General features: G+C 42.9%; 2 protein-coding genes across 3 annotated transcripts; one reads left to right on the top strand and one right to left on the bottom strand.

Annotated features, from left to right (window-relative positions):
• Positions 1–7,601: 7,601 nt before the first annotated feature.
• Positions 7,602–12,914, bottom strand: LOC113130707 (uncharacterized). Of its 2 annotated transcripts, XR_003295729.1 has the most exons (5): positions 12,375–12,914; positions 11,196–12,206; positions 10,875–11,030; positions 8,718–8,810; positions 7,602–8,244 (listed from the first exon to the last, which is right to left on the bottom strand). XR_003295729.1 is itself a non-coding variant. In XM_026307527.1 (3 exons), exon 2 carries the CDS (start codon positions 12,192–12,194, stop codon positions 11,229–11,231), a length of 966 nt encoding a protein of 321 aa, XP_026163312.1. In that variant the 5' UTR covers positions 12,195–12,206; positions 12,375–12,914; the 3' UTR covers positions 10,784–11,030; positions 11,196–11,228. The 2 variants fall into 2 exon arrangements, 1 of the variants encoding a protein (XP_026163312.1); XM_026307527.1 differs by lacking the exons at positions 7,602–8,244; positions 8,718–8,810 and having other exon boundaries at positions 10,784–11,030.
• A 9,336-nt stretch (positions 12,915–22,250) lies between these two features.
• LOC113130102 (P2Y purinoceptor 1-like) lies at positions 22,251–22,895 on the top strand (the record flags this gene model as incomplete). Its single annotated transcript, XM_026306420.1, has 1 exon — positions 22,251–22,895. A coding segment is annotated over one exon (645 nt), but the record flags the coding sequence as incomplete, so codon positions are not given.
• Between the last annotated feature and the right edge of the window lie 4,548 nt (positions 22,896–27,443).

The raw sequence follows: 27,443 nt of genomic DNA, 5'->3' as shown, positions 1-27,443 counted from the left end.
GGTAGGCCCCAGAGGGACCCATATACGTCAGATATTGCTCTGCGGACCCGCAACGGACTTACCACCCCCATCTCCGAGGACCAGCCCGGCGGTACCGGAACTGGCCGTCGGAGAAACCAACTCCTGCCGACTCTTTGGGTTCATCACACATCACCACCGGCCTTCACCATCCCACCTCACATTCTTTTGTACTGCATTTAATAAACTTTGGCATAACCTGCTTCTGTGTCTTGGGCACTTGTGTTAGACGAGGTTGTGATCCATACAATTTGATACACAAATCATGACAGTACAATCCGGCCAGAAAATGGATCACGCCTCGCCTGCATCGGTGCCCTGGAAGTCGGGAGGGGAGTCTGCCCCTTTTGCCCACGAAGAGAAGTTAAAGAAGAACTCCCGCCGGAACCGAAGGACCAAGTCCAAAGTGTTTCCTCTGCCTCAGCCGTGCTCCCCTCCTGCACCTGCGGTGAGGTGTTTAAGGATGGGGGGATTATTTACTCAGTCTCAGCCTAGTTCCCCATGTTTGTCAGTTCCTTCACAGCAAGATTCGGATCGAGTTCACCCCCTCACCTGGTTCTGTAATCAGGCAAAGAAGCACGACCCATGGTACTCCAGGGGGCCCTCCTTGGACGATCCCCTAGACAGCGAGGCTGACTCGGAGGATGAGTTCGCGACGTCGCAACCCTCAGCTCGTGGGCGGGCCGGCTCACCGCCTGGGGCCCCTAGGAGGAAGCGAAACCGAAGTTGGGCTAAGGCGCCCAAGCCAGTCCTGCCCCTAGACCCTCAGCCTACGGAGCCTCCTCTTCCGGACTCTCAGCCTGTGGCTCCGTCTCACGTCCCCACAGCCCTGGGAGTCGGGGCAATCGACGATTACGAGGGGTACTGGCGGGCACAGCTGTCCCGGGTTTCTTCTGGGGCAGTACAGGATCCGGACAACTACACCCAAGCCATTTCCGCCTGTGAGCGCCTACTACAGGTCGCGCAATTATCTCCCCCAGATGTCTGCAGGGACAATCTTCTCTCGACCTTGTCATCCGTCATTGATCTGGTCCGGAGGTGCCAAGAACTGCCCCTGCCGTTGAACCATGTTTTTCCCCGGTTTTTAGCTCAATTGTCGCAGCAGCCAGAACCGGAGCTGGGTTCTCCGCAGCAGCCAGAGACGGGGCCAGTGCCACCTCAGCAGCCAGTGTCGGAGCCAGAGTCTCCGCAGCAGCCAGAGACGGGGCCTGTGCCACCTCAGCAGCCAGTGTCGGAGCCAGTGTCTCCGCAGCAGCCAGAGACGGGGCCAGTGCCACCTCAGCAGCCAGTGTCGAAGCCAGTGTCTCCGCAGCAGCCAGAGACGGGGCCAGTGCCACCTCAGCAGCCAGTGTCGAAGCCAGTGTCTCCGCAGCAGCCAGAGACGGGGCCAGTGCCACCTCAGCAGCAAGTGTCGGAGCCAGTGTCTCCGCAGCAGCCAGAGACGGGGCCAGTGCCACCTCAGCAGCCAGTGTCGGAGCCAGAGTCTCCGCAGCAGCCAGAGACGGGGCCAGTGCCACCTCAGCAGCCAGTGTCGGAGCCAGAGTCTCCGCAGCAGCCAGAGTCGGGGCCAGGGCCTCCGCAGCAGCCAGTGTCGGGGCCAGGGCCTCCGCAACAGCCAGTGTCGGAGCCAGAGCCTCCGCAGCAGCCAGTGTCGGAGCCGGGGTCTCCGCAGCGGCCGGAGTCGGAGCCGGGGTCTCCTCTGCAGCCAGGGCCAGAACTGGGGCCAGAGCCAGGGTCCCCAGTGCAGCCAGAGTCGGAGCCAGAGCCTCCGCGGCAGCCAGTGTCGGAGCCAGGGCCTCCGCGGCAGCCAGTGTCGGGGCCAGGGCCTCCGCGGCAGCCAGTGTCGGAGGCCAGGGCCTCCGCGGCAGCCAGTGTCGGGGCCAGAGCCTCCGCAGCAGCCAGTGTCGGAGCCGGGTCTCCGCAGCGGCCGGAGTCGGAGCCGGGGTCTCCTCTGCAGCCAGGGCCAGAACTGGGGCCAGAGCCAGGGTCCCCAGTGCAGCCAGAGTCGGAGCCAGAGCCTCCGCGGCAGCCAGTGTCGGAGCCAGGGCCTCCGCGGCAGCCAGTGTCGGGGCCAGGGCCTCCGCGGCAGCCAGTGTCGGAGGCCAGGGCCTCCGCGGCAGCCAGTGTCGGGGCCAGAGCCTCCGCGGCAGCCAGTGTCGGAGCCGGGTCTCCGCAGCGGCCGGAGTCGGAGCCGGGGTCTCCTCTGCAGCCAGGGCCAGAACTGGGGCCAGAGCCAGGGTCCTCAGTGCAGCCAGAGTTGGAGCCAGAGCCTCCGCAGCAGCCAGTGTCGGAGCCAGAGCCTCCGCAGCAGCCAGTGTCGGAGCCAGAGCCTCCGCAGCAGCCAGTGTCGGAGCCAGAGCCTCCGCAGTAGCCAGAGTCAGGGCCAGTGCCGCCTCAGCAGCCAGAGTCGGAGCCAGGGTACCGCAGCGGCCAGAGTCGGGGCCGGGGTCTCCTCTGCAGCCAGGGCCAGAGCTGGGGCCAGAGCCAGGGTCCCCAGAGCAGCCAGATTTGGAGCCGGAGCTTCTTCAGCAGCCAGAGCCAGGGTCCCCAGAGCAGCCAGATTCGGAACCAGAGCTTCTTCAGCAGCCAGAGCCAGGGTCCCCAGTGCAGCCAGAGTTGGAGCCAGTGCCTCCTCTGCAGCTACCAGTGCACCCTGAGCTGCAGGAGTGTCCAGAGTGTCCAGAGTGTCCAGAGTGTCCAGAGTGTCCCTTTGAGGGGGCTGAGCTGCTGCAGCCGCAGCTACCGGAGCACCCTGAGCTGCAGCGGTACCCAGAGTGCCCGGGGTGCCCAGAACCACAGCAGCTATCTGAGGGTGCTGAGCTGCTGCAGCCACAGCTACCAGAGCCAGTGGGGTCCCGGATCCACGCCCGCCGGAGAGGTCGCCCGCCAGTGTGGTCCCGGATCCACGCCCGCCGGAAAGGTCGCCCGCCTGCGTGGTCCCGGATCCACATCTGTCGGAGTGGTCGTCCGCCAGAGCGGTCTCAAACCCTCGCCTGCCGGAGAGGCCGCCCGCCAGAGCGGTCTCGAACTCTCGCCTGCCGGAGAGGCCGCCCGCCAGAGCGGTCTGGGTCCCTCGTCCGTCGGAGAGGCCGCCCGCCAGAGCGGCTCAGATTTTTTGTTAGGACTTGAGCCTAGTTTCTCTAACTGTCCTTACTCTTTTTTGTTTCTTAGGGACCTGGCCCTGAAGGGCTTGGGGACTCTTGTCGGGCCCACCCACCCGCCCTCTGGAGCCCTCCTCCTGTGGCCGCCCACCGCCCGCCCTGTTCGTGGATTTTGTTTGGATGGGTTTTTCTTTTAAGGCCGTCCGGAGCCGGCGTTTTTGGGAGGGGTAGTGTCATGATCCGCAGTCTGGACTTCCTGTTTTGTTTTATTTTTGTGGATCATGACAGGAACTGGTTTGGTTGTTTTTAGTTGCTTGACCATTGATTGCTGATCTGTGTCACCTGCGGTCCGGGCTTAAGTAGCAGGGATCGTGGGGACACAGATCGCCGGATTGTTTGTCGCCGTACACCAGTGAGGATTCACGCTTCGGCTATTTTTACGTCTGGATTGATTCAGAGAAGTCTCCAGTTCGGCAAGTGACCTTTATTTCTTTTTCGGCGTCTGTTGTGGACGCTTCCCGAGGAAGTCGGTTAGCGTCCTGCACTACTGGGGTTCGGAGGGATCGCCAGTGTGTCCAGCGCCTTTTTGGTTTTGTTGTGTTATCAAGAGGATACGGCTCGGAGGAGCTAGCCCTTGTACTCCGTACTGTTGTTCCCAAAGAGGAGAAGACTCGGCGTGGGGGATGCTTTCTCTATTGTGGATTACCTGTTGACTGTTGTCGTCATTAAATAGGCACCTACTGTGCGCTCGCACCGGAGGAGTCTTGGGTGCGAACACTGTTTGCTTTGTTATTGTGTCACTCCTTCATTAACCTGGTTTTCTCCTGTTTCCTGTTTTCTGAGTCTGGAGAGAGCCCGGCCTCTGGTAGGCCCCAGAGGGACCCATATACATCAGATATTGCTCTGCGGACCCGCGACGGACTTACCACCCCCATCTCCGAGGACCAGCCCGTCGGTAACGGAACTGGCCGTCGTAGAAACCAACTCCTGCCGACTCTTTGGGTTCATCACACATCACCACCGGCCTTCACCATCCCACCTCACATTCTTTTGTACTGCATTTAATAAACTTTGGCATAACCTGCTTCTGTGTCTTGGGCACTTGTGTTAGACGAGGTTGTGATCCATACAATTTGATACACAAATCATGACAGTTTTTATGAATAACTCCTCTTGTGTTAACTTCTGATTTATTTGATTTATATGTTCGAGGGGCAGACACAATCTCTATGTGGTATGAGGGGGGCGACGGTTCTAAGGAAACTGCAGAGAGGCGTTTTAGACTGAGTCTCTGCGTCCCGGTCCCCAGTCTGGATTGTCAGGCTTTAGGTTGGCTAATAAACTCGGCCAAATTTCTAGAGATGAGAGCTGCACCATTCAAAGCCGGATGGATGCCGTCTCCCGCTACCAGACCGGGTTTTCTCCAGAAAGTGGCCCAATTGTCTATGAAGCTCACATCGTTTGCTGGACACCACCTAGACAGCCAGTGATGGAACGACGACATGCGGCTAAACATGTCATTACTGGTCAGATTGGGGAGGGGTCCAGAGAAAACTACAGAGTCCGACATTAATTTAGCAAAGTTACACACCGACTTCACATTAATTAACATCTTTTCATCATCTCAGGAATATAGCGAGACTTCGTCCCACACTCTCTTTATGTGATGCTGAGAAACTCGACCATGCCTTTGTCTCCTCGAGACTTGATTACTGCAATGCACTTCTGATTGGGATTCCCAATAAGAGCATTCAGAAACTCCAGCATGTTCAGAATTGTGCCTCTGGGATCCTGATGAGAGTGCGTAAATATGAACATATCACACCAATCCTCAAATCTCTACATTGGCTTCCCGTTTCAGCTCGGATTGAGTATAAAGTTTCTCTCCTCACATACCAGTGTATGTATGCTGATGCCCCAATCTATCTCAAGGAACTTCTTACTCCACAGATCTCAGCACGCTCTCTACGTTCCAGAAATACACATCGGCTCCTTCCTCCTAGGACTAAGACACGCACCATTGGGTGGGGACAGAGCTTTCTGCACAGCTGCCCCCTGCCTATGGAATGCCCTCCCTGATCATCTGAGGGCTTCACAAACGTCTGATGCTTTTAAAAATGGCCTAAAAACATACCTTTTTAAAAAATGTTTTAATGTTTAATACCTTTAGTGTTTAAAATTTTTTAGCTGGCAGCTGATTTTAACTGAGTTGTTGTATGTCATGAGTTGTTGTTGTATGTCATTATGATTTCTTTTTTTTTGTAGCACTTTGAGATTTTTTCTTAAAATGTAAAGTGCTTTATAAATACAATGTATTATTATTATTATTAATTTATTGCAGGAAAGCAGGAAAGAGAGAGAGGGAGAAGCCATGTTACTAGCTAGCTAAGCTAACTGGTAGGCTAACGAATGCTAAGTCAAAATAGAAAGGTACTTGAGTAGCACCGGAATGTAGAAGTTAATGAATTGTTTAGAGAGTTTAGTTAGTTTTAATGTGTGTTAGACTATAGCTAGTCTGTTGCTAATCTGTAGACGAACTATACAACACACAACACGACACGCTTGCAATAGGAAGTGATTCACTTACCCGGAAACAGTTGCAGTGTTAAAGCCAAGACGTTAAGTGCACCAAAGTACCAAATGCCAAAGTTTGATTGACAGTCACAGATATTGTTTCTTGTCTTCCAGTGGACTCTGGTCTGCAGTAGGTTTTTGATCAACATAAGGCCAGTCTGAGGACGAGATGTGAACGTGTGACTGAAGGACCTGATCCAACAGGAAGTGGAACCCTCCTCAACAGGATCTACACTAGTTTAGCACGGTGCTTTTACTCATACTTACTACTACATACTTACTACACTGACCACTAGGTGGACAGTTGTTTTGCTTTGGGAGAGTTCAAAAGTCAGACGTCGACGTAGTGACGATGTCATCAAAAGGAGGCGTTTAGTACCGCCCCTTTGAGTCTCGCTCTTCGGTCGTTCCTTCAGAGGGCAGTCTCCTCTGGCGCTCAAAGGGTTAACAACTAAAGTCAGCTTTCACAGCAGCAAGAACAAAGACAATGCAGATTCAATAATCAGTCTCAGCATTTGCAGGAACGGCGTCTGTGCCTTTAATGGGACAAAGTTTCTTTATCAACAGGCTTAATTCACAATAACTGTGTCATTCCACCAGCTACTAAAGTGGTTTGTTAAACGACCAAGTAGCTAATCTGGACAGTTTAACTGGGGGAATTTCAGATCCCTCTGATCTGTGCGGAATACGCGCAGATCATTTTTCTGAAGAAGAGGAAGCTACAGGCTGGAGATACGCAGGCTGTACCTCAACGACAAGAAGCCTTTAATTTAATACAGTTTAGGAACAAGAGAGAGTGGTGGCTCTCATCACAGGATTAAAGTTTATGTTAAAGCATTTATTTCACTGCCTGCGGTAACAAATGCACCCTAACACACTCAAAGAAATGAAATGTTGTATTTAATTAAGTTAGTTATGTCAACCGGTCCCACAAAAGTTGGTTGAATAACTAGTAAAAATAATAGCAAATTAAATGCAACATCATGTTTTTAAGTTAGTGTAACTACACTTTATTAATTAAAGGCTACCTCATGCAGATATGTTGAATTAACTTGATGCTATTATCTTCAGTTTATTTAAGGCATGTTGAATTAACCTGACACAGTTATGTTCAATTTATTAAACACAAACTACCTACTTTAATGCTGTATGATTTTGTTGACTGTGCTTTGTATGAATGAAACATATTTGCTCTGTTTAATGCATTGGGTGGAATAAATACAACTCAAGTAACTTCACTGGACTTTAATAAAGAGTTCCAATCAGAAACAGAGTAATTTGCCAAACATTGTACTGCAATTTTGCCAAATCCCATCTAAAAAGGTACCAGGTACCAATTAGGTAAATAAACATGTACAGAAAATTTACAAAATGATTAAAAAAAAAAAAACTAAAATTGCAAAAAAAAAAAAAAATTACAAATAATTGCTTTTCAAACTATGTAAACATTTTACTGAATTTGGGAAGTGAGTACCAAAGTGGGAAGTGCTGTTGCCCTGAATATAACATTTTGCACGTGCATGTTATAGTTAAAACTAAACTGTAAATATCTTTCCTGGTTATAACCCTGTGCATCGAGAAGGCAAATACAGAACTAAAACACGTCAACTTTTTAAAAGACCTACATGTACAAAACAGTTATGTACTTTTAAAGTTATGCACTTTTTATGTACTTTTACTTTTAAATGTTATATACTTTTAAACTTAAATTGACTGACAGGCACACACTAAAATAACCCTTTTCCACAAAGTACACATTTTATAGCCCCAACCTAATAATGGAAAAGTTTGTTTTTAAATCAAGTCTCAGGATTCCCATACAAGAAAAAAAAAAAAAAAAAAACAGAAATAGCAGAGAATACTTTGATTTAAAAAAAAAAGTCACTCAAAACTCAAAGATGTGCCCTATGAAACTGCACACAGAATATGTCTGGTTTTATGGTTCAATCAAAAGTCAATTTTCTGACATAATTTGTGTGTGTCCAGTCAGGACAGAAGTCCAATAAAATTCAGTCCAAGAAGTGTTATATGAATTGTATATTTTCGGTGATATCCCCTCACAGCCGGATACTGAAATCAGCAAATGTTTTTGAATTTTTGCAGGTTATGGTCCCAAAATTATTTGAAATCAATCAATGTTGTCTCTAGCTTACAGTTTGCTTATACAGAAGCTGTCCAAAATCCAAATATGCTCCTTTTATGGTCTAGAATCGCTGTGTACTGCAGTACACAGATAACATTACTCATGAAGTTTGTTTTTGAGGATTTGCACTTTAATGGACAGCTTTTTCCCATCCAACTCCATCAGAACTTTCTGAAGAAACTCAAATGTATACTTCAGGTCCTTGGGATAGCTCAGGTTTAGACAATAGATGAGGCCAAGCAGAAGCGCACATCCACTTGCCACATCTCTCAAATCCTGCAGCACTTCACATCCTTCGATGACAACACCAACATTGGGTGAATCGGTAGGTTCTGCTCCTTCCTGTCGGACAGCATAGACTCCCAAGAGCATTTGTTCCCTCTCTCTCTCTGCCTCCAGATCAATATCCTCAAAAAACAAAACAAAAAAACTATTAATTTCAATGTCAAGTCTAATATGACGTCTTTACAGGTCTTGGTTTAACTCAAAAGAAACAGAAAGTAACATACCCTCATTTCCAAGAAGCGCAAAATGAGTACTATTTGGCCCTTGTTGGAAGATTTTATGTTGCACTGTCAGCACTGGCTGTCAATCAATCAAATCAGTCTAGCATAACAAGCAAATATCAACAGCTCTAAGAGGTTCTAACTGAAAAATTTGCCATGTCGACTCATGAGAAAGATATTTCAAGTGTAAATAACACTGGACAAATTTTCTTTCCAAAATTTTCTCCTGAAAAAAAAAAACAAAAAAAACAAAAAGATACACTTGAACGTATTCAAAAAAATCTTTGTTATCCAGTGTAATCTACTACTAAGTTTGTGTCAATTCAGAAATGAATGAATAAATGACAATTACACAGAACTGCACAGAAAACTTACCAAGTACTCTTTAATAAGGCAGTCAGGCTTTTCATTTAAGTAGACACACAGTGCTTTAAGGATGCATTCCCGTCGTACTTCCACACTGGGATTCTGTGGGAGACCAGCAAATGATTTTTGTCTTTGTAGATATGCTAAAAGTTACAGGTTTAGTGCTACGTATTAATATCTATTAAAAAGCCAGAGCAGGCACACCTATAAAGACATAGATAAGTAAACAAATCAGGAGGAGCTAATGGGCCAATAAGGAATGAGAGCGATAAGAAACAGCTCAATGAAAGCCAAACGTACAGTGGGTATGGAAAGTATTCAGACCCCTTTAAAATTTTCACTCTTTGTGTCATTGCAGCCATTTGCCAAAATCAAAAAAGTTCATTTTATTTCTCATTAATGTACACTCAGCACCCCATCTTGACAGAAAAAAACAGAAATGTAGAAATTTTTGCAAATTTATTAAAAAAGAAAAACTGAAATATCACATGGTCATAAGTATTCAGACCCTGTGCTCAGTATTGAGTAGAAGCACCCTTTTGAGCTAGTACAGCCATGAGTCTTCTTGGGAATGATGCAACAAGTTTTTCACACCTGGATTTGGGGATCCTCTGCCATTCTTCCTTGCAGATCCTCTCCAGTTCTGTCAGGCTGGATGGTGAACGTTGGTGGACAGCCATTTTCAGGTCTCTCCAGAGATGCTCAATTGGGTTTAGGTCAGGGCTCTGGCTGGGCCAGTCAAGAACGGTCACAGAGTTGTTCTGAAGCCACTCCTTTGTTATTTTAGCTGTGTGCTTAGGGTCATTGTCCTGTTGAAAGGTGAACCTTCAGCCCAGTCTGAGGTCCTGAGCACTCTGGAAGAGGTTTTCTTCCAGGATATCTCTGTACTTGGCCACATTCATCTTTCCTTCAATTGCAACCAGTCGTCCTGTCCCTGCAGCTGAAAAACACCCCCACAACATGATGCTCCCACCACCATGTTTCACTGTAGGGATTGTATTGGGCAGGTGATGAGCAGTGCCTGGTTTTCTCCACACATACCGCTTAGAATTAACACCAAAAAGTTCAATCTTGGTCTCATCAGACCAGAGAATCTTATTTCTCATAGTCTGGGAGTCCTTCATGTGTTTTTTTGGCAAACTCTATGCGGGCTTTCATGTGTCTTGCACTGAGGAGAGGCTTCTGTCGGGCCACTCTGCCATAAAGCCCCGACTGGTGGAGGGCTGCAGTGATAGTTGACTCTGTGGAACTTTCTCCCATCTCCCTACTGCATCTCTGGAGCTCAGCCACAGTGATCTTTGGGTTCTTCTTTACCTCTCCTCACCAAGGCTCTTCTCCCACGATTGCTCAGTTTGGCTGGACGGCCAGGTCTAGGAAGAGTTCTGGTCGTCCCAAACTTTTTCCATTTGAGGATTATGGAGGCCACTGTGCTCTTAGGAACCTTGAGTGCTGCAGAAATTCTTTTGTAACCTTGGCCAGATCTGTGCCTTGCCACAATTCTGTCTCTGAGCTCCTTGGGCGGTTCCTTCGACCTCATGATTCTCATTTGCTCTGACATGCACTGTGAGCTGTAAGGTCTTATATAGACAGGTGTGTGCCTTTCCTAATCAAGTCCAATCAGTTTAATTAAACACAGCTGGACTCCAATGAAGGAGCAGAACCATCTCAAGGAGGATCAGAAGACATGGACAGCATGTGAGTTAAATATGAGTGTCACTGCAAAGGGTCTGAATACTTATGACCATGTGATATTTCAGTTTTTCTTTTTTAATAAATTTGCAAAAATTTCTACATATCTGTTTTTTTCTGTCAAGATGGGGTGCTGAGTGTACATTAATGAGAAATAAAATGAACTTTTTTGATTTTGGCAAATGGCTGCAATGACACAAAGAGTGAAAATTTTAAAGGGGTCTGAATACTTTCCGTACCCACTGTATGTTCATAGTTGTTTGCTTTGGAAATAATGTATTGGAATATCATCATGATCATGCTAATAAAGCATATTTGAACTGAGAGAGAACAAAAAAGAGAGATAATGAAAGAGAAACAGAGATACAGAAATAAGCTGAGAGGAGAATAACAGTAACAAACAAGTGTAATCATGTTTGGCGCACATTTTAAATCCGCAGTCAGTGCCCAAACTACACAAGCTAACAGACTACATACCCTATCCATGGTTGCCATGTTGAGGGTGATATGGCGTCCTGCTGTACCCCCCTTCTTTTTGAACACCCTAATTAGTTGGCTGGAGTAGTGATCCAGTCGGGACATAAAGGTCGACAGCAGAGGTACTGTGGTGATGCGGGTGAATTCTGCGTTTACCTGAAATATATTGTCATTGATTAAAGTGATTAAGTTTTCCATTTTATCCATTTGCTCAATATTTAGAACACCACAACACTCATCAGTTCATGTTTTGTGAAAATGAGGGGTTATGATTTGATGAATATACAAGTAAAATTAAACCACAAAGGATCAACACATTACCTCGCTCTCAGAAAACAGAGCTGGCCATCTGTTTTAGAAGTCTGCTATGAAGGGCATATCCTTGATGACTTCCTGACGTCTATAGGCAAAGGTTCTTTCCATTTTATGTTTGATTAGGTGTTGGTTGTTCTTTTTCTTTACCTCCAATACAAGTGCTTGCCTTTCTTCCTCGAGACTTTCTTTAGTTTCACCTGAAGGATACTCTGGACAGTAATTGACTTCCGCTTTCCGTGGCTTCTTCACCTGGTTTGGACCTTGACTCATGGAACTCCGCTTTTCTTTGACAGCATTTATGCTCAACTCTGGGCAGCCAATATTCCTCAATCTAGTGCGGTAGTTGGCCATTTTGTACTTCAAACTTATTTTCCATCCATAGTAGCCAGTGACTGAGCCTTGTTCCTTTAAACAGGGATACCTCATTACTAGAGCCTGAGCTACATCATCCAAATCTGCACTTGAAGGATAAACTTTGTATTTGACTATTTCTGATGCCAGACCATCTAGTATATCTGATTTAAGTTTAGTATTTGGATTCAGAAGTGTGCCATTGTTGTGGAAAGAGTGGTTGGCCTTTTGTAACTGGATCTCTACCTCATAGCTGAACTGAGGTATTTGAAAGGTTTGGGGCCATGGCTGCGATCTAAGGGAGGAACCTGATGAAGATTCAGGGGAGGAAAGAATGTCTGTATCTGCTGCTGAGGACAATGAAGAACTATCATCTAACACTTGTGGAGCTGAATGGTGAGCGCTTGTGCCCGTCTCATCTGGCAAGTAAATAAGTTTAATTGTGCTCTTGTCTTTGATTTCTGAAGTCAATGTCAAGTTCACAAACTCATTGTCAAATTCAATGTCTCTATACTGCAGTCTAAAATTTCCTGACAAGCCAAAGTGTCTTCTGATCTCTCCTTTAAGATCGTCCACTGAGTCAGGTATCCCCGAGGGTAGGGTTAACTTTGATGCATTGTCAACTCCAAGTATGACCCTCAGAGTTGCAGCCATCTTGTATTCAATCTGAAAAGAAAAAAATGGCATTTTCCTTAGTAATGCGCAATTACCAGTGATTTAGTGATTGAATTTTAATATGACAATGTATTAACATAATGACCAAATGTATTGCATTCAACAATGAATATTTTATAATAACATTTTTTTTACATTTATTCTAAGAGAACAAATTACCTGTCATATGTACAAATCTTTTTAAAGTCACCATTCGTAGAGATCCGACTTTGTAGTCAGCCAAAGGATACTGGTCAGGAAGGTCCATCAAATCTACCACTGCAAACTCACTTGTTGGATGCAATTCAAAGGCTCTGTAGTGTGCTCTGTACCATGAGCACAGTTTTCTAATGATAAGACTCAAATTGTCTTTTACAATACACAGCTGAATAATTTCTGAGAACTCTGGCAGACCTCCACATGATCCATGCACAACTATCATGCCTTTTTTGTAGTTAATGCCATTACTGGTGACACTCTGGGCAAGGTTTACAGCGGTGATTTCAGGGTACCTCTGGGTCAGTTTATGAACAACATTCTCAGTAAGGATATCAATGGAGACTTTTCAGATTTGTGCAACCTCCAAGGAAGACTTTTCACTGTCAGGATGAAGCATATTATAGGCCACCATTAACTGATGTTTTGCTGCTAATGAAAATGGTATGTTCCTGAAGTTATTTGTATGCCTGACAACCTGCTTAAAAAAGCTGTGTTTTGCCTCAAACCGCATGGTCCATAATGTTACAAGAGGACCAAAACATTTAATCATTTCTGGATAGTGCTCCAGAAAATGATGTTTAGGCAGCAGCTTTTGATTGGGAAAAAGTTTCTGATAACGTTCTCTATGCTCTGAGATTTTGCACTCCAAATATGCAATTGATTCCAAAGTATGAACAGGAGCAACAACTAATTCTGCAATATCCTTTAAATCCAAAATCACCTGCCAAGCAGGTTCATCATCGGGAACAAATATTCCAACAATGAAAGGAAGTAATCGCAGTAGACACCAGTTTTCGTGGGCGTTGCCTCCTGTTGTGTGTTTGCTTTGTAAATTTTTTGGTAACAAATGAGGGCGGTTAGTTTTGTCCCCCCCTTTGTATGGAAATGAATGAATAAGATTATTAAGGTCCTCAAGAGTGAACAACTTCTTAGACAAAAGCACCTTAATGCACAGTGCTAGTTCTACAGGAACTATGCCCTCAAAAAGGTCGTGCACAATGTCTGGGGGGTAACCACTTACCACATTAAAGTGAGACAGACTGTCAGTTAAAACACAAGCTGTTCTTACACCAAAGCAGCTTACCCCTTTTTCCTGAGCTGTACTGATGTGAAGCTGATGAACTTGCTTAGTTCTGTGCTCAAAAATTCCAGATTTCACTTCCTGCGACTGAATGTCACAAAGCTGAGCTGTACAAAATCGACAGAAATATTTTCCTGAGAAACTCTCCACAAATCCAGCTAGCCCATGAGCTCCCAGATTATCAGCAACAACACACTTTACTGTGCCCTTGATAAAAGACCCCAGATGTGGAACAAAGAGCCCTTGCTGCTCCAAGGTCACTAAATCATGCAACAAAGGCTCAAATATTCTCTTATAACCATACGTTCTAACGCAGTCACTTTTGCACAACAATGCTAGGTAGATTGAGGACAGGGCTGAGCTACTACCAGGAGGCAAGTTACCTAAAATCCAGTAAACTGCACAAAGTTTGTGTTTCTTGCGTGACGTTCCCAATGGGTTGCAAACCTCAAAGTCATCAATGTACAAACACAGAGAAATACGTAAATCACCACCTGAAAAAAAAACATTATTCTTGAAATGCTCACCATCCTGAAAAGACACATAGTGGTTAACATTTGCAGAACGGGCTGCATGATTATCAACAACCTTATCAACTATATCATCACGACTGAGCAGCTGCTGTAGAGACTTTAGTAAGGGAACATACTGAAAGGTTTTGTTAGCTCTTCCTTCTAGTACATACTCGACAGGTTCCACAACCTTAAAATGTTCCTTCCAGTACTGGTGTCGTTTAAAAGCTGAGGATAGTGGACCACCTTTAGCTATAGCTTTAATTAAAGGATTATCAGTAGAAATAGCTAGACTCAGTTCATTAATTACTGACTGATCAATCTGAATGTCATGTTTTTTGAAAACATCAACAGCTGTACCGGTTGATAAAGGCACTGCAGCTGAGGTAAAAATAAAGTGCAGTTCTTCCAGCAACTCATCAATTGCAGAAGTTGGCACATGTGACAAAACTTCCAATTTCAAGAGGACAGATGCCAATTTTTTACTTACTGTGTCTTGCAGGTTTTCATTCTCTGTATAAGAGTCAATCGAATGGTGACAACCTAAATCAGAAGCACTGTCTTCAAGATCACCTGAGGGTTCTTCACATAATTGATCTTCATTGTTTGCATCACCACCTTTAACTACTCCAATTTTAAAGTCCTTTACTGTGTAATTGGCATGCTTCCTGTTCTTATGGGACTTAAAAGTTGCATATATATTAGTTTGAAAAGAACAGTTCTGAAACATACAACTGACAGTTTCATATCGTTTCAGGTGGTTGTTGATATGAGAAAAGTACTCTTTACTAGATAATATAACACTTCCAGGACACAAAAAGCATGTAAATGTTACTAGTTCTGCACTTTTTACATGTAAACCATCTATATGATATCGACTCAAATGACTTTTAAGACCATTCCACGTTTTAAATGAGCATGGCCATTCATAGTATATGCATGGATAGGAGTGTCTCTGACCATAATGGCCATGCTTCAATTTGTAGTGTTTTATTAATTGGTACCTTGTAGATACAGTTTCAGAACATTGTTTGCACCTCCACATTCATAACCTAAAAAGAGAGATGCAAGCATTAGTGGTCAGCAATGATTCATAAAATTACTTCATTCTAATAACAGTTAAGACACTTGTATATTTCTGTATCAGTTGTTCCAATGTACCTTAAATCTACAGCAATTACAGGGTTTTGAATTAAGAAGCAAAACCACTAGCTTTGCATCCATTTGATGAGCCATTTCCAGACAAATCTGAAATCCAGAATTTATCAATACAGGCTTGATCACACAGTAAAGCAAGCCAAAAAATAATTTTCATTGAATGTGAGATCTGTATATGAATGCTAACAGTGAAGAATCACAGTTACTTAAATTGCCATTAAAAAAAATTACACTATGGATTTCCGTACACACATACACAGACAAAGATAACAGTTCTTAAATAAAACACATAAAATGGTTTAACTTGTTTTATTTCTACATCATGACATATTCTATTCCAGTCTGCTTACCCTTACCCACATTGAGCTAGTACATTTTTACAGGATGATTGTGCATTAAATATTGTTTAGGGCTAGGGGATGCAAACTTAACCCTAAACAGGAAATGGCAAAAAGAACTAGATGTTTTTTTCATCATCATAAATTGTAATGCACACTTAACTAGTACAAATGTTCCAATATTTTGTTGAGAAAAAAAAAACAACATTCTGCTCTTTTTACCATTTCATAGTTAGGGTTAAGTTTAGTCCTGCACAAAATTTAATGCGCAGTCGGTGAGTAAAAATGTACCAGCCCTCTTCAGAAAAGGTCCAGGATTGTATAAAAAAATATAGTAAAACAATGAAAATTACAGAAGTGCAAAAGTTTGCACTCCCCTTCAAAAATTAATTTAAAATGAACTATAATTTCTGATAAAGGAAAAATTCTTGGTTTGACTCTGGTTTTAAACTTTTCCATGATATTGTAATTTATTGAGATGCACCCGTATTAAGTCACCATTAACTGTTAGCTTACATGTCACCCCCTCTTTTCTACACAGTGAAAAATGGCATACCCAAACAAAAGAAACAGTGTTCCAGAGCGAATTCGTATAATTGTGGTTTCATGGGCTTTTCTAAAGAATAACATGTTGTATAACTCATTGAGAACTGACCGAAATCAGTAAAAGCGAACCATAAATTCACCGTCACGCGGGCGGGTCGCCATTTATAGAACAGTTTAAAATAGTTTTTAACATGTATTTTCAAAATATTTGACCAATCGCACAGCACATAAAATAGATCCGTTCTATTGTAACTAACTCACTACTATTTTAAAATATTTTACAGATTTCTGTACTTACCAAATAATGGGTGAAAAGGTGATGGATTACACAGGGATCACCTGATGTCTGACCAAGCGCATGGTACAGCTCCTGCAAAATGGCGCCCCCTTTGGTGTGAAATGCGCATGTGCGACCAGAAGTACGGAAAGCGTCTTGGGACATTGTTTATTTGGTTTAAGGCCTGCAGTGCGTTTTAAGTGAGTGACTTACGTTGGTTCTAATCGGCAATATTTTGTAGCTTTGAATTCACATACTATTATGTTAATACCACGAAACTGCCTTGATTTTATCACAAAAATTACAATTATTTAGTAGTTTCACCATAAAACAACTACATAATGCAAACAACATGCATATTTCATTTCTTTGAGTGCAGGACTTTTTAGCCTTTAGACTCACTTTGAAGCATTATAATGTGAAACAGCAACGCCCATATTAAGTTTTACGCTAAACTCACATCAACTCACAGCAGCAGACAGTGGTTAGTTTAACCAGTGGGTCTGTGAACACAAAGGGGGCTCCAATTTTGTCTGATAAGAACTGGCTGTTATTTTAATGTATTTCACACAGTAATTTCATTTGTTCCGGCCCACGCACAAATCACCAAATAGTGTAGCAAATTTAAATATATATATATGTATCGAACATGAAGGTTTATTTTGTCTGGTTCATGAATTATGAATATCATAAACCATCTTAATAAACCTTTTTATGGTTTATTAAGATGGGGCACCAGATCCTTTTGTAGCAGATCAACAAATCAATTAATGAGTAATACAGTACATCAGTCTACAATCTGAGGGTGAGTTCTCCCGATTCAGTGACGTATTTACTGTGTGAAATATCATTAATGATGCCAGTCATAGTTGTCCTTTTAAGATTTATTCAGCTATATACATGTTATATACATGCTGTTTACATAGGGGGAAATGGATGGAGAACTGATCTAGCTGAATTAACAAATAAAACATAACAGTCTAACAGTAGTGTTTGCAGTGGTGGAAAAGAAATCTTGAGATTAATTTAGGTTCTGGGTTTGAGTCTGAGGTCTAACCAGAGGTTTAGGAGGAGGAAGCTTTAGTAATTATGGAGACCAGCTGAGATTAGTGTGAGACAACCAGCACAGCCACATCAGTGGATGTAGTCCGTTTTTTACTTGCTTGTCCTTGGTTTAGGCCCTGAGGCTCGGTCCGTTCTGCTGTGGCCTCATCCGACTGCAGTCTGCCAGTGGGAGTAGGGGAGAGTAGACGTTCCCTGGGTTTTGGACAGAAAACAATGACTACTACATCTACCACTGCTATTACTGTAACTGCTACTACTACTGTTACTTAACAGTTATTCCTCAGCATAAGAGCCTTTCTAGTTGACTTCACAATACTGTTGCATATGTAATAAATTGTAAATGCAAGCTCTTCACTGTTTCAAAAATGGACATGTCTGGATATGTATTTTTCTGTTGTTTGGTACAGACACCATTGTTTAAAGTGATTTCATTAAACAATGATTTAATTAATTCCTGATAACACTTGTTGCACCATGTGACCAAGAATTTCTTGCTAATGCTCTTATACTAATGATGGGATATTTGTCTGCGCAGGCTTCACATACTTCACTTCATACTTGGCACAGAAGTAATACAATGATTACACCAAACACCCCCTCTTCTTCCCCCGTTCCTCCCTTTACTATAATCAGGTCAGAACGTGCTGAGTTTGAGATCAATGGCAGGAAATTGGAGGAGGGACAGGTATTTCAGCCTTCCTGTTCCCAGCTCTGCTACTGCCTTGAGGGAGGGGTGATGTCTGTTTCTCTGTGCGTTAGTGATCTGCAGAGGCCCACTGATAAATGCACCAACCCTCAACCTTCTGGTGAAACTAGCAGGGTGCTGCTGCAAAGTCGGTGTGTGTGACATCCTGGACAAAAGTTTTCCCTTTTTTGGCTTCGTTTTCAGCTATTTCATGTGAAGTTGATGTAAAATGCAGGTCAACAGGCGTATGAACACTTGGAGCCAGAGGCTTGCCAGAGGCTTCAAGATTTTAAACCTAAAACAGTGTCAAGATCAAACATCTGTGAGCACTACTTTTAGCCAACTGACCTCAGCAGTTTAAAACATTTCACACTGCATGATCTCACTTTTTTTCATTACCCTGCCAATACAAGCAAGCTTGATGTACAAAGCAAATATTTTCCTCTCCTGCATTTCTTGGAGTCAGGACCACAGGGGTGAGTCAAGTTTTGAAAAACCTTGGAGTTATTTTTGACCTGGACATGTCCTTTAACTCACACATAAAAGAAATCTCTAGAAGTGTCTTCTTTCACCTGCACAACATTGCCAAAATTAGGAACATCCTGTCTCAAAATGATGCAGAAAAACTAGTCAATGCATTTGTTCATCTCAGGGCTAGACTACTGTAACTCATTACTATCTGGATGTCCCAGTATCTCCATAAAAAGCCTCCAGTTAATCCAGAATACCGCTTCCAGCCTCCTGACAGGAACTAGCAAGAGAGATCATATTTCTCCTATATTAGCTTCTCTTCATTGGCTCCCTGTAAAATATAGAATAGAATTTAAAATCCTTCTCCACACATACAAATCCCTTCATGATCAAGCTCCTTCATACCTTAAAGACCTCATAGTTCCATATTATCCCAATTGACCAATTCGCTCTCAGAGTGCAGGTCTCCTGTGGAACCAGCTCCCAGCCTGGGTTCAGGAGGCAGACAATCTGTACTTTTAAGGCTAGACATAAAACCTTCCTCTTTGACAAAGCGTATAGTTAGGGCTGGCTTCAGGCAACCCTGAACCATCCCTTAGTTATGCTGCTATAGGCCTAGACTGCCCGAGGACCATCGATGCACTGAGCTCCCCTACCCTAACCCTAACACTCCCTTCCCTCTCTTCCTCTCCTCCCCCTTCACATGTATATTCCACCAGTTAATGAAACTAACCACTTATACCACAATACAAATCATCTCAAGGCACTTTACAAAAACTTAAACTAAAAACCCAACAAATCCCTTATGAGCAAGCACAAGCGACAGTGGAGAGGAAAAACTTCCTTTAATGGAAGAAAAAACCTCCAGCAGAACCAGGCTCAGTTTGGGCGGCCATCTGCCTCGACCAGTTGGGGAGAGTGGATAGAGCAGAGAGAAAAGAACAGCAACAATAAACAACAAAAATAGACACTGCAGGTTGCTGGGGCCAGTAACTGCACATCAGCGATATACAGCTCCAGGACCAGGGACACCTGCAGAAGGTACAGAGAGAGAACAGAGAGAGAGGGAGAGAGCACAAACAAGGGGAGAGAGAGAGCACAAGGTTACTGACATTAAATGGTGGAATATACATGTGAGGTGGGAGGAGAAGAAGAGAGGGGAAGGGAACGAATATACACTGAATAATTTGACAGTCCAGAAAATGGTTTCAAAATTATGGAAATTCTTTAATCAGGATAGGAAACTTAAATTTACCTATAGCTGTGTTGATTCAGATGTGCAAATGTGTAAGTGCATAATAAAAACGAATGCTGTAATCTGTATTCAAATTTAAAAACAAGCCAAAGTTAACCTTATGTTCCCCAATATTATTTTATTTTATATATGTTGTTTTGAAGCCTGGTGCTTGGCTTTAGAGCTCAGAAAACAGCAGAAACCAGTTTCCTACAAAGATCGTAGCTGTAGCTCATTGTTTTTGGTTTAAGTTTTTGGTTCAACATCAGTTTTCAGAAGCCACACACAGCTGAAAAGGCTTTGATAAATCCTCTGTACACTACTTGCCCAGCACCAAAGAGCAGACAGAAGTACCAACTAGATGATGAACACAGTGGGGCATTTAGTGTTTAACCAGCCCAGTATTTTTCTAAGGAGCTGGTGGAGACCAAAACAGAGTACCTTATTATACTATTTGATGAATATAATTACTGAATGCACATCAGCCATAGCTTTATAAGATGACATTATGTATATATTGTGTTTACATTTCGTTGTTTGTTATTACACCTAAGTGGCCAAAAATTAAAAACTGTACATTTTATTTTCCGTTACAACACAGATCTGTTCTATAAACTATACACAACCTGGAAGAACGGGAAAGTGATTTTGCAACCATTAAGAATGATATTTCACACTCCTAATATCTTGCCTAAGTTCCTGTATTTTGTCATATACAAGGCATCATTTACATCACATTGTACAGACTAGTGGTACACATTAACTACTTCTAAAATATCTTATTTGTGCAGAATTATGAAGTATGCCATTAATTATTTTATTCTGGCTTTAGTCCAACCAGAGACCATTTCAATGAGCCACAGAAATGTTGGACACTAAAAGTAGTTCCTTATTGTACCACACATTCCTGTTTATACCACTGAGCCAGCTATTCACAACAAGCCTTTAAGTCATATGCCACCTACTAGGGCACCATACATGGTCATGGATCTAATAAAGTCACTGAGTAAAATTCTTGGAGAGCAGGAGCTTCAACCGCCCCATATCCATACATTTCAGAAAATGTAAAAATTCTCAGAGAGCAGGAGCTTCAACCGCCCCATATCCATACATTTCAGGAAATGTAAATTTTGGACACTTGGGTTTAATATAGCAGCCCTTAGTCTGTCACAATACTGCAGTCTTTGTAGACAGATAAATTATATTTATAGCCAAATAAAAAAATATTTCAAACTGTATTTGCTCAAAGGTGTAAAAAAACAAAAGCAGCCTAAAACAGACACATGCACATGGCTGCACACACGCACACACAAGATACCTTTCTAGGTAATTTCCACAAGCATGGACATGAATCTCACAACTTGGCTTTTTCAACAAACCACAAACCACTTTTCATTATCAACACATACTCTGTCACTCATTGGCTTGGAGTAGGGCTTGGAGAGTCAGCTTCACATTTTCCCAACGTAGACTGGGCCTTTGAATTCATTGTGTATTTTCACTTTTTGAGGATTAGTTTTTAGGTTTGTAGGGCTGACGTTTCATCAGCCAGTAAACAGGTGTAAACAGTCCTGAGGAGAAAACCTGTTGTATCACAATTGGTGTCAATTAAACTTAAATTTTGTTGGGTGGTTTTTGTCCTGCATTAGCCTGGGCACATTCCTGATGACTAATAAAGGCCTTAATTAGGCCTTATTTTTTAATTTTATTACAGATTTCTGTTGTCACTTAAGTTCAAATTTGAAAATATTTTAGATCAAATTTATAGTCACCAAATTACCATCTGAGACAAGTAGTAGATGAGGTGAAACAAGCACTAGAGACACAGCAATATTTTGGAGATGATGTGTTTTCAGCCCTGCAATGAACTGGAGACCTGTCCAGGGTGTACCCCTGCCTTTTGCCCAAAGAGAGCCGGGATAGGCTCCGGCAGATCCCTGTGACCCTAAATAGGAATAAGCAGGTATACATAATGGATGGATATTCTTTCAAGAGAGAGCGGGTTGGGGGTTTTCAGTGCAGACTTGGTTATCATCAAGTGGTCAGTGTTCAGCTGTGTTGGCTGCTGCTTTGTGTCACTGCATTTTCATGCTAATGCACTTTTCCGAAGTTGGGTATGTACTAACCATTAATTTATGTAGGCTATATGACGAATATCACTTGATTCAAATATCAATCCATAATCCACATTGTTGTAAAAATGATTTATTATCAGTATTTGACCATAGGGCCCAGGCCGGTGGCTGTGCGTGTATAACAGTTTGGAATGATGTAATTTCCCGAGGAATAAATCCTCTGATTTAATAATAAACGACTGCAATATCGATTAGTTATATTTTCTAAATTTTTACAAGCATGTGTCGCCGTGCATCACATCTACCTCGCAGCACTGAAGTGGGCGGGCATTGTCTTAGTTAATTTACTTCGGTTGTTTGCAGGAGAAACAAGTAGTTCCCAGAGGAGATAAAAAATCAACAGCAGACACTCGCTGGCCATAAGCACCTTGGTCTGGTTTTTGGTCATTATTCAGATCCTTCCGGATATGTTCTTTGACAAGAATGATCTAGAGTCACCAGACTCGTGTTTCGACACCACCTCGAATGACCTCATCAGTAGATACCTGCTTTACAGCACTGTCTGGACCGTTACGGGGTTCGCTGTACCACTGGTTATCATTTTGGTTTGTTATGGACACGTTGTTGTGGTTCTCTCCAAAAAAGCCAACGTCAACCCTCTGCTAAAACAGCGCTGTTTGAAATTGGTCGTGGTTCCGGTGATACTTTTTTCCATCTGTTTTATCCCTTACCACGTGTTTCGAAATGTTAATCTAAAAACTCGGATTTTGAAACAAAATGGGATTTGTCACGCCATTTTCCGCGACATCTATATTGCGCATCAGATTGGTAGATGTCTAGCATGTTTGAACAGCGCAATTAATCCTCTAATTTATCTAGTTGGAAATGATGACTTCCTCATGAAGCTTCATGACTTCAGCAAGCGAGCCCGAGTGTCTTTGGCTGATCTAAAAGGGACGATCCTTTACCGTAAACCGATGGAAACGGGTCCAGATTCCCCGTCAGAGACTCACGTAATCTCCGACATGATGAAAAGATAAGACGCACCCGAGATACACTTCCGTGCGGTCGCGTCCGAGCATATTGTTCACTGCCAGAATTTCCACTTTTCTGAGAACGAAGTACTGTAATGACCGGTGATTGGAGAGATAAATCTATTAGCGTATTAAACCCATGGGTGCCATGTCATCAGACTATCAAGGTCTCAGCGCAGAGAGAAAAAGCTTCCACTTTATAGCTCTAGTTCATAATATCATGTCATTTACTGCAGTGGTTTATTGCATCAGTATTGTACTAAGGTGCTTTCTTTTCACATTTTCTGTGTGCTTTATAGCTTGTATGTTGGGATTGCTTTCTACTGTACAGTGCAGAAAGGCCAAGCCCATGTATTGTCCTAAAGCATTCCCAGGAACTTGTTTATGATTTACAAGGTTTTGCACTGCCTTTGCACAGTTACAGGAGAGGTGTTTTACAATCTTGATCTTTCCCCATTGTTTATGTAAATAAGACTCAATCTTTAAACGGTGTTTGAAATGAGGCACTTATTTTGAGTTAGAATTCTCAAACTTTTATACAGAGTACCCACATTTGTTGACTACAAATGACACCAATTCAAGCGCCTGCAAGAGTATCACAGACCTTGTGAGTTGATGTCAAATACATGCTGTTCCTTTGTTACTACTACTGGGGTATGTTGTAACAGTAGGCAAAAAAAGAAAAAAACAGAGGCCACACAAATGTGATAGTCTTCAAATAGTCTTTAATGAGGTTTATTGAAATCAGAGAACAATCCAGAACAATGTCTGTCTCTTTCTCAGTCAGTCAGTCAGTCCATAATACAGGTCTGCTGCCTGAGTCAAATAGTCAGCCAACTTTTTGTCTTGCATCTCAGAGAAAACTTTGTTGTCACTGGACCCCTGGTCTCTCAGCTTCTGCAATGATTTGCAGTATCTGCTCAGTGTTACATGGCAGATCCCATGTGCCTTCGAAACTGATCTGACTGACTTGTGCATATAGTCTGCCTTTCCCTGTGACCTCATCAGATGCTACTTTTAAAACATTGGCAGGCACACCTCTGTCAGTCTTTCTCTTCCACTGCCTAGGCATTCTGTAAATCTACTAAAATGAAGAAAGTGGTGTTAGTTGTATGTAAGGGGATGGTTGTAACACTATTTAAATATGTGTTACAACCCACCCCACTCCTGTCAGCCATTGTTTAGCTAGCTGTATTAGCTCAGTGGCTTGAAATTAGCAGGGGAAAAGTGCATCACATTTAGTCTGAGAAACCACAACTTCATCTAATGTAAGTCATATGATTATAACTGCAATAGTTTAAGTATTAAACAAAATTTTTTTCTTGGTCAAAATAGCCACTTTCTTACCTCAAAATCATTTTTTTCTCTGTAGAATCCACATGTATATGTTTACGTGTAGGAGTTGGTCAGTAGTTTGTTGCTACTTGATTCATACAACAAATTACCCTTTAAACACTGGCTATTTTATAATTATTTAAAAAGATTTTTAAAAATTTTGCGCGTACGTTTTGCACAGATTTAGTAAAGGGTGGATTAACAAAAACATACTGATGTTGCCTAGGAGTTCAACCACTTTATTTCTCTCTATTTTTCATCAGCTACTTTACAGCTAGTTAGGAGTCATAAAAATGTAAAACAGTCCTGTGTTCCAGTGAAAGTATAGCTAAATCCCTGTTTTATAGATTTAATCATTAATAGGAAGACACTGATGTAATTCATTAGAAACTTCTTAATGATGGTGCTGATGTTGGATGTCCCTTTCAGGTGTTGGGTGATTGGGAGAACCTTAAAGGTTGGAGACTTTTAAAAAATTAAACTCAATCAAAATCAAATAATTTTATTATCCAAATATGTTGGTGCAAGAGTAGTAAATTTCTCATTTAACATTTAACATAAATGTAAAAGAAGAGGAAAACTGAACTTGTCTAAGAGATAAAATACAGATGCAAAAAGTACTATAAGGTCAAGCGCAAGTAATCTTCAGTGTGAAGGAGCACACTAACAATGTAGGCTTGGCCATTAATAATTAATTTATATGACGTAGGGCAGGTGGATTGAATCATTTTTTTGTAAATATTTTATTTGCACAAGTGAATCTATATTTTCTTGCTGAAGGTAGGAGCACAAAATAGTGATCCTGTCACAGTTTTGTGTATAGCTGAGCTCAACAATGCAGACACAAAATGGGAAAGACACAAGAAAACACAGAGCAGGGTATGGTAGAACACAAGTTATTAAACAAAATAAAACTTAAAGTGTCACTGGAACAGAAAAAGTTCACTTAAAGGTTCAAGGCAAGAGAGTAGAATCCAGAAGAAAGGAACCAAGAAGAATCCATTGCCACACACAAGGAAATACATCAGGGAAGCATGAGGAATACTACACAGGATATGGCACAGAACAAACCACAAAGCAGGTATAAATACACAAGGAGCACTAATGAGGCCTATATTTATTACATATTTATCTGTTAATAAAGTCCTTTTATCAATTACTAATGATTTTTACTGTTTGTGTTTTTGCGAAACCTTGCTCGTAATTTCGTTCTGCATTGCATCTGTGATGTGTCCAGAACATCCAGAACATCCAGATAGTGCCTTTATTATGTACACCTATACAGGTGTACATAATAAAGGCAAATGAGGAACGTAAGGCAGGGGAACATAACTTGAGGGAACACAGGAATTAACCACAAAATAAAAGTCCAAGACAGGAATTTTGTAGCAGATCCTTACAGATTCAGGGGGTCATTCATTCAACTGCTTTGTTATAGTGGTAAACTATTTGTTGCTGTTTATATCCTGATATCGCACTGCAGAACTTGATTTTCTAGAGAGTTAGCCATATTTTTCACAGTCAGATATTCAAACCAGGCCATAATATAGCCGACCTAAAGCCTGACAATCCAGGGTGGGGACCGGGATGCAGAGACTCAGTCTAAAACGCCTCTCTGCAGTTTCCTTAGAGCTGCCGCCCCCCTCAAACCACATAGAGACTGTGTCTGCCCCTCGAACATATAAATCAAATAAATCAGAAGTTAACAGAAGAGGAGTTATTCATAAAAACTTAATAAAAATTAAGACCACTCCTCTTATTGAACAGAAAAACAGAACTGTCAAATGTGGACTACTAAATATTAGGTCCCTTTCATCTAAATCTTTGTTAGTAAATGATTTGATAACTGATCACCAAATTGACCTACTTTATCTTACTGAAACCTGGTTACAGCAGTATGAATATGTCAGTCTGAATGAATCAACCCCCCTCAGTCATAAAAATGATCATGTTCCTCGAAGCACAGGTCGAGGTGGAGGAGTAGCTACAATCTTCCACTCAAACTTATTATTAAACTTTCATCCTCAGAACAATTTTAACTCATTTGAGAGCCTCACTCTTAGTCTCTCACATCCAAACTGGAAAACACAAAAACCAGTTCTACTTGTCACTGTGTACTGTCCACCTGTTCCTTACTCTGTGAGAACCCGGGCCCCGTGACTTCCGGGAGGGTCTTATTTTGGCGAAGCCAGCAGGATCTCCTAGCCCCTCACTTGCGCCAACTTGGTATTATTAGTTAATTGTTTTCACCTGTTCTGTGCTTACCTTCCAGATAAGTACCGTGCACCTGCCCAGAGACAACCGCCAGATTGTCTGCCGTTACTCCTAGATCACCAGTCGTCCCGGTCTAGTCCAAGACCTGATCTTTCCTCAGTCTTCCTGGAGATCCCGAATCCTGGCCTGCTCGCTGTTCTTTTCGTCCCCTGGACACTCAGTTTGGGAGTCCTTCCTTTTCGTCCTGAGGACAAGGTACCCAGTGACTTTTTGTTTTCCCCGTTGGTTCCTTCGCTACAAGGAAAGCCGGAGAGGAGTTATTATTTTTTCCCAACTCTTAAGTTCCCCGGAGTTGCTAAACGAAGAGGGGTTTTTTCTGTTGTTCCCTTCCTAAAAGGACTGACCTACTAGTACTGCCGAGTAAGTGTGGTTGTGACTCTTTGTTTCTGACCCGGCAGAGCGCTTTAGTGGCAATTTCCTGTTTTTTCCCCACGTATCCTGAGCCGGAGTGTTGGAGCCCTCTTCCCTCCTCCGCCGTTTCTACCTCAGTGTAGTCTCCCTGCACAACGCTGGATTCCGAGACCAGGAGGATCAGTTACCTGTCTCCTAGCTCCATCTACCGGTCACAACTCCCACGCACCTGGTTCTCAATAAAAGAAGCAAACACGTTACCCTTCTGACTCTGTGTTCTGTGTGTGGCCCAGTGTGCTCCTGACCTGTTTACCTCAGTTATGACAGAACAATCTGGCCAGAAGACGGATCACACGGCAGCCACATCTGCATCATGGTGCTCAGGCATCGAGTCTGCCGTCCAACACCACGAGGACAAGCTAACCAAGGTATCTCAGTGCATCGATCAGCTATCGGTCCAGCTTACCCAGCTCATCCAAACGGTGTCGACAACGAACCCTGCTCTGGTTCCTTTACCCGCACCTTCCCCACCTTCGGTGAAGATGGGATCTGCGGAGCCTCGTCTAGAGCCCCCCGCTCGGTACCATGGGGAGG

This window comes from Mastacembelus armatus, chromosome 5 (assembly GCF_900324485.2).
Source record: "Mastacembelus armatus chromosome 5, fMasArm1.2, whole genome shotgun sequence".
NCBI lineage: Eukaryota > Metazoa > Chordata > Actinopteri > Synbranchiformes > Mastacembelidae > Mastacembelus > Mastacembelus armatus.
Note: the sequence above shows the minus strand (reverse complement) of the source record. Positions and strands in the feature narration are given on the sequence as shown.

What these genes read in the sequence shown, in the direction of transcription:
- LOC113130707 (XM_026307527.1), bottom strand. Translation starts at nt 12,194, where the DNA reads ATGGCTGCAACTCTGAGGGTCATACTTGGAGTTGACAATGCATCAAAG.